Source organism: Oncorhynchus clarkii, chromosome 26 (assembly GCF_045791955.1).
Source record: "Oncorhynchus clarkii lewisi isolate Uvic-CL-2024 chromosome 26, UVic_Ocla_1.0, whole genome shotgun sequence".
Classification (NCBI taxonomy): domain Eukaryota; kingdom Metazoa; phylum Chordata; class Actinopteri; order Salmoniformes; family Salmonidae; genus Oncorhynchus; species Oncorhynchus clarkii.
This window is the reverse complement of record NC_092172.1, coordinates 38,538,659-38,551,832: the sequence shown is the minus strand read 5'-3', so window position 1 is coordinate 38,551,832 and position 13,174 is coordinate 38,538,659. Positions and strand designations below refer to the sequence as shown.

Sequence of the window (13,174 nt, the reverse complement as noted above, 5' to 3'; positions counted from 1 at the left end):
TGTTCCTGTGTATCCCTCTGGAATTCCAGGTGTCCAGCGACAGATTGTTCACTGTGTGGAGAGGACCTCTGGGATAGTAGAAGAGGGCTACTGTGACCCGACGACCCGTCCTGACGATAAACGAGCCAGCTGCAATGAGGAGCTTTGCCCAGCCATGTGAGTTTGCCCCCAGGACCAGATTTATACTGGGACAAGACCCACTGTAGGGCTTGCATGCTCTCTCACACACACACACCTTTGTAAACACACACACACGTACATGCACACACACGCACATACACACAAATCATACATGCGTTCATAAACACACCAGAAAGGCCTCCCGAGTGGCGCAGTGGTCTAAGGCACTGAATCGCAATGCTAGCTGTGCTGCTAGAGAGATTCTGGGTTTGAGTCCAGGCTCTGTCACCGCTGGACACGACCGGGAGACCCATGGGGCGCACAATTGGCCCAGCATTGTCCGGGTTAGGGGAGGGTTTGGCCAGCAGGGATGTCCTTGTCCCATCGCGCTCTAGCGACTCCTGTGGCAGGCCAGGCGCAGTGTACGCTGATACGGTCGCCAGGTGTACAGTGTTTCCTGCGACACATTGGTGCGGCTGGCTTCCGGGTTAAGTGGGCATTGTGTCAAGAAGCAGTGTGGTTTGGTTGGGTTGTGTGTTTCGGGAAGACGCACGCCTCTCGACCTTCGCCTCTCCAGAGTCTGTAGGGGAGTTGCAGCGATGAGACAAGACCATAACTACCAATTGGACCCTACGAAATGGGGGGGGGGGGGGGGGTAAAACAAATATTAGAATAATTAACACACCAGAAAGAATACACCCTCTCAAACATGCACTAAGCATAAACACACACACACATTACACTTTCTGTCTGTCTTTCTTCGTGACCATTCCATTCAGATGGTGGGTGGGCGAGTGGCAGAAGTGCTCGGCCACGTGCGGTGAGAAGGGCTTGGCCAAGAGGACGGTGCTGTGCATCCAGGCCGTGGGTCTGGAGGAGAACAGAGCCCTGCAGCCCTCTGAATGTCACCACATACCCAGGCCTGAGTCAGCGGCGCCTTGTAACACTCATGTCCCCTGCCCCGCGGACTGGTCCACAGGCAACTGGTCTGAGGTGAGGAGGCCATTCAGGGGAATGTGATACGGCTCCAGCAGTGACTCACACAGAGAAGGGAGAGGCTAAGGAAGGAAAGGAACATCTGGTCTCGTCTTGTTTAATGTGGAAAATGCTGAATTTTCTGCACTGGGAGTACAAGTTGAAACAGAGGCTAGTTTAACTCTGGTTCCACGATATTTGAGTGGAGTAGGCATGGGAAAGATTTTGAGGAAGCAGCTAACACACTATGTATAACTTAATTAAAATTGTAAGTGAAAACTCTTATGAGCACCATGAAGAGGAGAGGAGGTGGACAGGTCAGGAAGGGTAGAGGAGGTGGACAGGTCCTGAAGGGTAGAGGAGGTGGACAGGTCCTGAAGGGTAGAGGAGGTGGACAGGTCCTGAAGGGTAGAGGAGGTGGACAGGTCCTGAAGGGTAGAGGAGGTGGACAGGTCCTGAAGAGGAGAGGAGGTGGACAGGTCAGGAAGGGTAGAGGAGGTGGACAGGTCCTGAAGATTTGGTGTGTACAGGTCCTGAAGATTTGGTGTGTACAGGTCCTGAAGATTAGGTGTGTACAGGTCCTGAAGATTAGGTGTGTACAGGTCCTGAAGATTAGGTGTGTACAGGTCCTGAAGATTAGGTGTGTACAGGTCCTGAAGAGTAGGTGTGTACAGGTCCTGAAGGGTAGAGGAGGTGGACAGGTCCTGAAGATTAGGTGTGTACAGGTCCTGAAGATTAGGTGTGTACAGGTCCTGAAGATTAGGTGTGTACAGGTCCTGAAGAGTAGGTGTGTACAGGTCCTGAAGAGTAGGTGTTTACAGGTCCTGAAGAGTAGGTGTGTACAGGTCCTGAAGATTAGGTGTGTACAGGTCCTGAAGATTAGGTGTGTACAGGTCCTGAAGGGTAGAGGAGGTGGACAGGTCCTGAAGATCAGGTGTGTACAGGTCCTGAAGAGTAGGTGTGTACAGGTCCTGATGATTAGGTGTGTACAGGTCCTGAAGATTAGGTGTGTACAGGTCCTGAAGAGTAGGTGTGTACAGGTCCTGAAGTGGAGAGAAGGTGGACAGGTCCTGAAGAGTAGGTGTGTACAGGTCCTGAAGGGTAGAGAAGATGGACAGGTCCTGAAGATTAGGTGTGTACAGGTCCTGAAGGGTAGAGAAGGTGGACAGGTCCTGAAGATTAGGTGTGTACAGGTCCTGAAGGGTAGAGAAGGTGGACAGGTCCTGAAGATTAGGTGTGTACAGGTCCTGAAGGGTAGAGAAGGTGGACAGGTCCTGAAGATTAGGTGTGTACAGGTCCTGAAGGGTAGAGAAGGTGGACAGGTCCTGAAGATTAGGTGTGTACAGGTCCTGAAGATTAGGTGTGTACAGGTCCTGAAGAGTAGGTGTGTACAGGTCCTGAAGAGTAGGTGTGTACAGTACCATGTTGTTTATAAAGTTGGCACTCTAACTGGTGTTTAGCGGGTGTAAATATAAAGATGTGTTATCGATCAGTAACCAGTCTGTCCTAATCTGACCCTCCTCTGCTTCTCCCATAGTGCTCGCTGACGTGTGGTGGTGGTGTGCGGAGCCGAAAGGTTGTCTGTTCCAGAAACACAGGGGTGGACTGTGACCCCCGAAAGAATCCCAGTTCCCTTACTCCATGCTACCTCCAGGACTGTCCTCAGATCATCGACGTCTTCGGTGGCAGCAACGACTGGTCTGGCAGTGGTTCGTCAAGCAAGGAAATCAACGAAATCAACTCCATCCCTGACTCCAACCCCCTGCCCAAACACAGTACGACTAGAGCTCAGCCAAGGGCCCCTAACAATCTGAATAACATCATCCCCCACCCGAATCACATTGACAAGACTACTGACAACTCAGCCAAAAACAATGTACCGGTGGACGATTTTTACTACGACTACAACTTCATCAAATTCCACGAGGACATTTCCTACGACTTTGGCTTGGGGAACAACGGTAAAGACTTGGTGGATGATCCTGGACCAGATCCACAACAGGAGCCTCAACCAAGTTCTAGTGCAGAAGAACATGTTTACAGAGAAACTACAACAGATCCTTCCACAGCTACCTCACCCATTTCTACCACTTTTAAGACGACTCCTTTCATTAGGGAAGTTGAGGAACCACAAGACCCTAACCTGGACAATGCAGAGATTGATGGAAGACTACAGACGGAGAAACCTAATGAAGTAGAGCGAGAGGAGGAGGATTTACTCCTTTCAGAGGACTATTTTCTACCTGTTTCCACCACACCCTCAGCACCAGTTTTAGAGACCAGGTTTTCACAAAGCTGGAAAGAAACAAACGGTAATTTTGGTTGGCCTCATTACCTCAGCACTGCAGCCAGCCCAGTGCCCACTAGCATGGGAACCACTGAGAATACACCTGGGCCCCAGAGTGAAGAAAATGATGATGAAAACACTGACATTTATGTCCCTTTTGATGTGAAAGACAGCAATGTTGGTACAACCATCGAATGTACCACCACTGCCCCGGTCAGCCATGACTATGAAGATGGCACCGTACCCACAACGATGGTAGAAGAGGTGAAAGAAGTGGGTGTTTTGGACTACAATTCCCACCAGGAGACTGCAATTGGACTACAATCCCCTGGCTACCAAGATGAAAAGGAGAGCCCGCTTCCACCCCTGGATCCACCTTCCCCAGGACCTGTGTTTGAGTTTGAAACATACGAGGACAGCTTTTTCACCACAACCCTGTCCCAATGGGAGGCAACCACCTCTCTTCCATACGAGCCACCAGCCCCAGACTCCACTGGGGATTACAATGGCTTTTTCCCTGGTGAACCAGACTTTGATCAGCAGGACTTTGAAGTTGAGCCCAAAGCTGATAGCGAAGTCAATTTAGGGGTCACCGACAGTGACTTCACCGTGACCTCACGTCCTGTGCCTCAGGAGCCACATCTTCCACCCTCTCCTCCCCCACCTCTTTCCCATTCACTCTCAGGAAACCAGGAGAACATCAAACACAGCACATCAACAACTGGAAGTGACTCCCCTCCTCCTACTCATCTGGAAGGAGACCCTCAGTCTCCACCTCCGTCAATGTTAGCAGAGACAGAGCCAGCCACAGTCCAGTTAGAGACAGACATTTCAGCACAGTCCTCCACGACTGGGCCAACTCCATCTAAAAGGGCCAATGCGGGCCCTCCAGTCCCCTCCCCATACGGGTGGTCAGAGATTGACTACAATGAGATCCTCATCCCCCCCATGCTGAGATCCAGGGGCATGGACCCTTCCCTCACATACCAGCCCCCAGTGGATGTCACCACAACCACTCCCCAGGATGGCACGAAACCCATGCCCCCCGCCCAGTCCCCTGAGCCAGCCGTGCCCCCCACCCAGTCCCCTGAGCCAGCCGTGCCCCCCACCCATTCCCCTGAGCCAGCCGTGCCCCCCACCCAGTCCCCTGAGCCAGCCGTGCCCCCCACCCATTCCCCTGAGCCAGCCGTGCCCCCCACCCAGTCCCCTGAGCCAGCCGTGCCCCCCACCCAGTCCCCTGAGCCAGCCGTGCCCCCCACCCAGTCCCCTGAGCCAGCCGTGCCCCCCACCCAGTCCTCTGAGCCAGCCATGCTCACTCTGCCAACCCATTCTTCCACCACACTCTGGTGGACACCAGAGCCAACCCCAGTGCCAAGCCCAGCTTCCACTCCAAACGCCACAGCTTCCTTCTGGAGAGCCGGCAACTGGAGCGCAGTGAGTTGCACCACTCTCTATGCATTCCACACATTCTCCCTGGTGTAAATATAGTGTGTAGGAGGAACAATGCCCAGCAGTGTGTCACTATTAATGTCCCCATCCCTTTATTATGCTGACATACTGTCACCCTGGCCTCAGGTTCCTACATAAACAACCCAACTCTCCTATCATGTTGAATGGCTGCTCTCTGACCTTTTCAGATTGCCAGCAGGGAAATATATCAGCCCGACAGGTCATGACACAGTGAATGCCACTTTCTGTCTGTGTTTTAACAGTGAAATCAAATGTGACTTGCACTCTCTCTCAAAGTCAACCACATTCACTATGTACAGAAACACAGAACAGTCTCTCGTAATTCCATTGTGTTGGGTTTTTAAATGAGGAAGTATTTTGTCCTCCGTGACTAATCTCTATGTATCTGAATGGGCTGCAACTTAGTGTATTACAAGACATTGAATGATGCCTGGTTCACTCCTCACTGCCTCCCTTTGTGTTGCAGTGTTCTACTAGCTGTGGTCTGGGGGCCATCTGGAGGCTGGTGGTCTGCAGCACGGGACTGGAGTCTGACTGTGACCTGACCAAGAGGCCTGTGCCGGCCCGGCGCTGCTACCTCCGACCCTGCTCCTCCTGGAGGATAGGGAACTGGACCAAGGTGAGGCCCCACACCAGGGAGTGGACGATAATGGAATGTTGTAGCGATAGCTCAGGGATGATAAGGGAATGTTGTAGCGATAACTCAGGGATGATAAGGGAATGTTGTAGCGATAACTCAGGGATGATAAGGGAATGTTGTAGCGATAACTCAGGGATGATAAGGGAATGTTGTATCGATAACTCAGGGATGATAAGGGAATGTTGTTGCGATAACTCAGGGATGATAAGGGAATGTTGTAGCGATAACTCAGGGATGATAAGGGAATGTTGTAGCGATAACTCTGGGATGATAAGGGAATGTTGTAGCGATAACTCAGGGATGCTAAGGGAATGTTGTAGCAATAACTCAGGGATGATAAGGGAATGTTGTAGCGATAACTCAGGGATGATAAGGGAATGTTGTAGTGATAACTCAGGGATGATAAGGGAATGTTGTAGCGATAACTCAGGGATGATAAGGGAATGTTGTAGCGATAACTCAGGGATGATAAGGGAATGTTGTAGCGATAACTCAGGGATGATAGGGGAATGTTGTAGCAATAACTCGGGGATGATAAGGGAATGTTGTAGCGGTAACTCAGGGATGATAAGGGAATGTTGTAGCGATAACACAGGGATGATAAGGGAATGTTGTAGCGATAACTCAGGGATGATAAGGGAATGTTGTATCGATAGCTCAGGGATGATAAGGGAATGTTGTAGCAATAACTCAGGGATGATAAGATAAGGGAATGTTGAAGTGATAACTCAGGGATGATAAGGGAATGTTGTAGCAATAACTCAGGGATGATAAGGGAATGTTGTAGCAATAACTCGGAATGTGAAGGGAATGTTGTAGCAATAACTCGGGGATGGTAAGGGAATGTTGTAGCGATAACTCGGAATGTGAAGGGAATGTTGTAGCAATAACTCAGGGATGGTAAGGGAATGTTGTAGCAATAACTCAGGGATGGTAAGGGAATGTTGTAGCAATAACTCAGGGACGATAATGGAATGGTGTAGCAATAACTCTGGGAAGGGACGATAATGGAATGGTGTAGCAATAACTCTGGGATGGGCCGATAATGGAATGTTGTATCATGACTCAGGGATGATAATGGAATGTTGTATCATGACTCAGGGATGATAATGGAAGTTGTATCATGACTCAGGCATGGGACAATAATGGAATGTTATCGCGATAACTCATGGATGAGGCGATAATGGAATGTTGTATCGCAATAACAATGATGGGATAATGGAATATTAATGCCTAAATAATAAATCAGTCAGTATAGTATCAAGCAACTTTTTATCACGATAACAGGATTGTTTAAGCTCCGTCCCTCTCACCCTCTTTCGCCCCAGTGTTCCAAGAACTGTGGTGGTGGGGTGTCCCTGCGTGAGATCCAGTGCTTTGACACCAGGGACCAGAGGCCTTTGCGGCCCTTCCACTGTCAGACCGTGTCTACCCGGCCGGTGGCCCGCATGCCCTGCCTACCCCAGCCCTGCCTGGACTGGTACTCTTCTTCCTGGGGACAGGTTAGTTACATCCTTTCCTCCCATCTCCTTCTCTCCTCACCTCTCTCCTTACTACCCATAGTTATGCCTAACCTCTCACTGTGATAGTTGTGATTATCTTCTGTGACAGCTCATTTGTAGTAAGAAGTTATCATCACTGTGATAGTTGATGTGTAATAAGGGGTTATCACTGTGATAGTTGATGTGTAATAAGGGGTTATCACTGTGATAGTTGATGTGTAATAAGGGGTTATCATCACTGTGATAGTTGATGTGTAATAAGGGGTTATCACTGTGATACCTGATGTGTAATAAGGAGTTATCATCACTGTGATAGTTGATGTGTAATAAGGGGTTATCATCACTGTGATAGTTGATGTGTAATAAGGGGTTATCACTGTGATAGTTGATGTGTAATAAGGGGTTATCACTGTGATACCTGATGTGTAATAAGGAGTTATCATCACTGTGATAGTTGATGTGTAATAAGGGGTTATCACTGTGATAGTTGATGTGTAATAAGGTGTTATCACTGTGATACCTGATGTGTAATAAGGAGTTATCATCACTGTGATAGTTGATGTGTAATAAGGGGTTATCATCACTGTGATAGTTGATGTGTAATAAGGGGTTATCATCACTGTGATAGTTGATGTGTAATAAGGGGTTATCACTGTGATACCTGATGTGTAATAAGGAGTTATCATCACTGTGATAGTTGATGTGTAATAAGGGGTTATCATCACTGTGATAGTTGATTTGTAATAAGGGGTTATCACTGTGATAGTTGATGTGTAATAAGGGGTTATCACTGTGATAGTTGATTTGTAATAAGGGGTTATCACTGTGATAGTTGATGTGTAATAAGGGGTTATCATCACTGTGATAGTTGATTTGTAATAAGGGGTTATCATCACTGTGATAGTTGATGTGTAATAAGGAGTTACCCACATAGTTACCCTCATGCAATGTTAAGTGCTTTGAGACTGTCTGAAAAGCACTATGCACAGTCATGGTTATCCTTAAAAGTGTGTGTGTGTGTTTCCCAGTGCTCTGAGGTGTGTGGGGGAGGGGAGCAGCAGCGTCTGGTTACCTGTCCAGAAGAGGATCGCTGTGACGAGGACCATCTGCCCAGCAACATCCAGGCCTGTAACAGCCAACCCTGTACCCAATGGGTCACTGGCTCCTGGGGACAGGTAAGAGAAGCATACTGTGCTCACACAAACACAGCCTACAGGTGTTGTGTGTATGTGAAGGATGTACCATTGTGCCTTCGTTTACAGTAACGTTGCATTGTATTGTGTACCTACTCACATGCACCCACACAGAGAAACAATCACAGACAATCACAGAACCATACAACGTGATTGTTTACGCTCTGCGGTAGTAGATGTTCTGTTTTCGACTTTAATGCGTGAATCACAATACAGGATTGAAAAAAATGTAGGATTGTAAACAAAGCAATAGGAACTCCTAGGTGGGAGAGTAGAATAGAATGAAACTCCTAGGTGGGAGAGTAGAATAGAATGGAACTCCTAGGTGGGAGAGTAGAATAGAATGAAACTCCTAGGTGGGAGAGTAGAATAGAATGGAACTCCTAGGTGGGAGAGTAGAATAGAATGGAACTCCTAGGTGGGAGAGTAGAATAGAATGGAACTCCTAGGTGGGAGAGTAGAATAGAAGGGAACTCCTAGGTGGGAGAGTAGAATAGAATGGAACTCCTAGGTGGGAGAGTAGAACAGAAGGGAACTCCTAGGTGGGAGAGTAGAATAGAATGGAACTCCTAGGTGGGAGAGTAGAATAGAATGGAACTCCTAGGTGGGAGAGTAGAATAGAATGGAACTCCTAGGTGGGAGAGTAGAATAGAAGGGAACTCCTAGGTGGGAGAGTAGAATAGAATGGAACTCCTAGGTGGGAGAGTAGAATAGAATGGAACTCCTAGGTGGGAGAGTAGAATAGAATGGAACTCCTAGGTGGGAGAGTAGAATAGAATGGAACTCCTAGGTGGGAGAGTAGAACAGAAGGGAACTCCTAGGTGGGAGAGTAGAACAGAAGGGAACTCCTAGGTGGGAGAGTAGAACAGAAGGGAACTCCTAGGTGGGAGAGTAGAACAGAAGGGAACTCCTAGGTGGGAGAGTAGAATAGAAGGGAACTCCTAGGTGGGAGAGTAGAATAGAATGGAACTCCTGGGTAGGAGAGTAGAACAGAAGGGAACTCCTAGGTGGGAGAGTAGAACAGAAGGGAACTCCTAGGTGGGAGAGTAGAACAGAAGGGAACTCCTAGGTGGGAGAGTAGAACAGAAGGGAACTCCTAGGTGGGAGAGTAGAACAGAAGGGAACTCCTGGGTGGGAGAGTAGAACAGTAGAATAGAAGGGAACTCCTGGGTGGGAGAGTAGAACAGAAGGGAACTCCTAGGTGGGAGAGTAGAATAGAAGGGAACTCCTAGGTGGGAGAGTAGAACAGAAGGGAACTCCTAGGTGGGAGAGTAGAACAGAAGGGAACTCCTAGGTGGGAGAGTAGAATAGAAGGGAACTCCTAGGTGGGAGAGTAGAACAGAAGGGAACTCCTGGGTGGGAGAGTAGAACAGTAGAATAGAAGGGAACTCCTGGGTGGGAGAGTAGAACAGAAGGGAACTCCTAGGTGGGAGAGTAGAATAGAAGGAAACTCCTAGGTGGGAGAGTAGAACAGAAGGGAACTCCTAGGTGGGAGAGTAGAACAGAAGGGAACTCCTAGGTGGGAAATTCACAAACGCATGCAAATTGTAACTGAATGAAAATGGAGCTTTGCTTTGCTTTGAATAACACAGAAACTCATATTACCTCATGAGAACTCTACAAAGACTTTCTCTTCAGCAAAGAATAGAATGACTGTGGTTTTGTTAAAACCCGCAATACAAAGCAATTTCTGAGTCTGAACTAAAAAACTACAAAAATGATTATTGGCTTCAAGCTGCAGAAGATGAGCACCCCAACATGTTTCAGACCTCATGCTGTTCAGCCACCAATTACATGACTCATCCAGAGCCCACAACCCCCTCCATCACTCCTTCCATCTTCCCTCAAAAGTTGCAGCCAAACCAGTCGTTGATAGCAGCAAGTACTGCTTTAATCCCAAACCACGTCAAAACTGCAAGACACCCTTTACTAGGAGGGAGAGAGGAAGAGAAAATGCACACACACCAAGTCCTCCACTAAGCCTTTGTATTGCCTCCCTCAAGCTAGTGTCTGACCTAGCTTAACACGAGCACACACACAGAGCCAGGCTCCCTATGGATCTGTGTGTTTGTGTGTGCCAGGCACGTGCCCACCTCAGGGGCTTGATGAGGAATGACTTTCACCATGATTAGAATGTGGGGGAGATGCAGCCATCAGGCCTACTGCTGTGTAGCTGATGTGCTTTGATTTGCTCGGTGGTAATGGCCTTAAGAGGAGGGAGAGCCAGGCTGAGCCAGGCTGGTGTGGTACACTATAGGAAGCATGGAAGCTATTGACGAGGGTAGCCTAGGTTTGTGGCAGACGCTGTGCATCTAATCTAATTACTGTGATCAAGAACACTCTATAAATGGACTGATGTCGTAGTTACTGCTCATTACCGACCGGATCAATCACCGCCTGTTGTCAATCAATGTTCTTGGTGAACTGCGATTGAAACTGTGTTTGCCTGTTCTGCTGTGGAAAACACATTGTCTTGTTACTGCCATAGGACTGGATCATTATTGAACCTTTTGGGATGACTGCACTCCATGTCTTTATCTGTTAAGGGACACACACAACACCAGTACAGTATTGCAGCAGGTAGTCACATATAGGGCTGTAGCGGTGATGGTCAAGCAAATAACTGCCGGTCTCACGGTAATTTACCGTTAATTAACATCAACACGTTTAGCATCTTCTAGCTTCCACACACAGCCTACAAGCCACTAATGCAGACCTTTGGAACATCTACATTTTAAAAAGTCGAATAAATCCATGTAATATAGCCGACACCTTCTCAATAAATCCATGTAATATAGCCTACACCTTCTCAATAAATCCATGTAATATAGCCGACACCTTCTCAATAAATCCATGTAATATAGCCGACACCTTCTCAATAAATCCATGTAATATAGCCGACACCTTCTCAATAAATCCATGTAATATAGCCTACACCTTCTCAATAAATCCATGTAATATAGCCGACACCTTCTCAATACATTAATGTAATATAGCCGACACCTTCTCAATAAATCCATGTAATATAGCCTACACCTTCTCAATAAATTCATGTAATATAGCCGACACTATCACAATAATCCATGTAATATAGCCTACACCTTCTCAATAAATCCATGTAATATAGCCGACACCTTCTCAATAAATCCATGTAATATAGCCTACACCTTCTCAATAAATCCATGTAATATAGCCGACACCTTCTCAATAAATCCATGTAATATAGCCTACACCTTCTCAATAAATCCATGTAATATAGCCGACACCTTCTCAATAAATCCATGTAATATAGCCGACACTATCACAATAAATCCATGTAATATAGCCTACACCTTCTCAATAAATCCATGTAATATAGCCTACACCTTCTCAATAAATTCATGTAATATAGCCGACACTATCACAATAAATCCATGTAATATAGCCGACACTATCACAATAAATCCCTGTAATATAGCCTACACCTTCTCAATAAATCCATGTAATATAGCCTACATCTTCTCAATAAATCCATGTAATATAGCCTACACCTTCACAATAAATCCATGTAATATAGCCTACAACTTCTCAATAAATCCATGTAATATAGCCTACAACTTCTCAATAAATCCATGTAATATAGCCTACACCTTCTCAATAAATCCATGTAATATAGCCTACAACTTCTCAATAAATCCATGTAATATAGCCTACACCTTCTCAATAAATCCATGTAATATAGCCTACATCTTCTCAATAAATCCATGTAATATAGCCTACACCTTCTCAATAAATCCATGTAATATAGCCTACACCTTCTCAATAAATCCATGTAATATAGCCTACACCTTCTCAATAAATCCATGTAATATAGCCTAGAACTTCTCAATAAATCCATGTAATATAGCCTACACCTTCTCAATAAATCCATGTAATATAGCCTACACCTTCACAATAAATCCATGTAATATAGACTACAACTTCTCAATAAATCCATGTAATATAGCCTACACCTTCTCAATACATCCATGTAATATAGCCTACAACTTCTCAATAAATCCATGTAATATAGCCTACACCTTCTCAATAAATCCATGTAATATAGCCTACATCTTCTCAATAAATCCATGTAATATAGCCTACACCTTCTCAATAAATCCATGTAATATAGCCTACACCTTCTCAATAAATCCATGTAATATAGCCTACACCTTCTCAATAAATCCATGTAATATAGTCGACACTATCACAATAAATCCATGTAATATAGCCTACACCTTCTCAATAAATCCATGTAATATAGTCGACACTATCACAATAAATCCATGTAATATAGCCTACACCTTCTCAATAAATCCATGTAATATAGCCTACACCTTCTCAATAAATCCATGTAATATAGCCTACACCTTCTCAATAAATCCATTTAATATAGCCTACACCTTCACAATAAATCCATGTAATATAGCCTACACCTTCTCAATAAATCCATGTAATATAGCCTACACCTTCTCAATAAATCCATGTAATATAGCCTACACCTTCACAATAAATCCATGTAATATAGCCTACACCTTCTCAATAAATCCATGTAATATAGCCTACACCTTCACAATAAACCCATGTAATATAGCCTACACCTTCTCAATAAATTCATGTAATATAGCCGACACTATCACAATAAATCCATGTAATATAGCCTACACCTTCTCAATAAATCCATGTAATATTGCCGACACTATCACAATAAATCCATGTAATATAGCCTACACCTTCTCAATAAATCCATGTAATATAGCCTACACCTTCTCAATAAATCCATGTAATATAGCCTACACCTTCTCAATAAATCCATGTAATATAGCCTACACCTTCACAATAAATCCATGTAATATAGCCTACACCTTCACAATAATTCCATGTAATATAGCCTACAACTTCTCAATAAATCCATGTAATATAGCCTACACCTTCTCAATAAATCCATGTAATATAGCCTACACCTTCT

General features: G+C 45.7%; 1 protein-coding gene across 1 annotated transcript in view; it reads left to right on the top strand.

Moving 5' to 3' along the window:
- LOC139384852 (A disintegrin and metalloproteinase with thrombospondin motifs 7-like) overlaps nucleotides 1-13,174 on the top strand; it is a 154,068-nt gene that overhangs the window by 114,022 nt on the left and 26,872 nt on the right. The window contains exons 17-22 of the mRNA XM_071129747.1: nucleotides 30-156; nucleotides 900-1,113; nucleotides 2,633-4,816; nucleotides 5,319-5,471; nucleotides 6,821-6,994; nucleotides 8,023-8,169. Of these exons, the coding sequence (XP_070985848.1) occupies nucleotides 30-156; nucleotides 900-1,113; nucleotides 2,633-4,816; nucleotides 5,319-5,471; nucleotides 6,821-6,994; nucleotides 8,023-8,169 (2,999 nt within the window). The remainder of the gene's footprint in view (nucleotides 1-29; nucleotides 157-899; nucleotides 1,114-2,632; nucleotides 4,817-5,318; nucleotides 5,472-6,820; nucleotides 6,995-8,022; nucleotides 8,170-13,174) is intronic.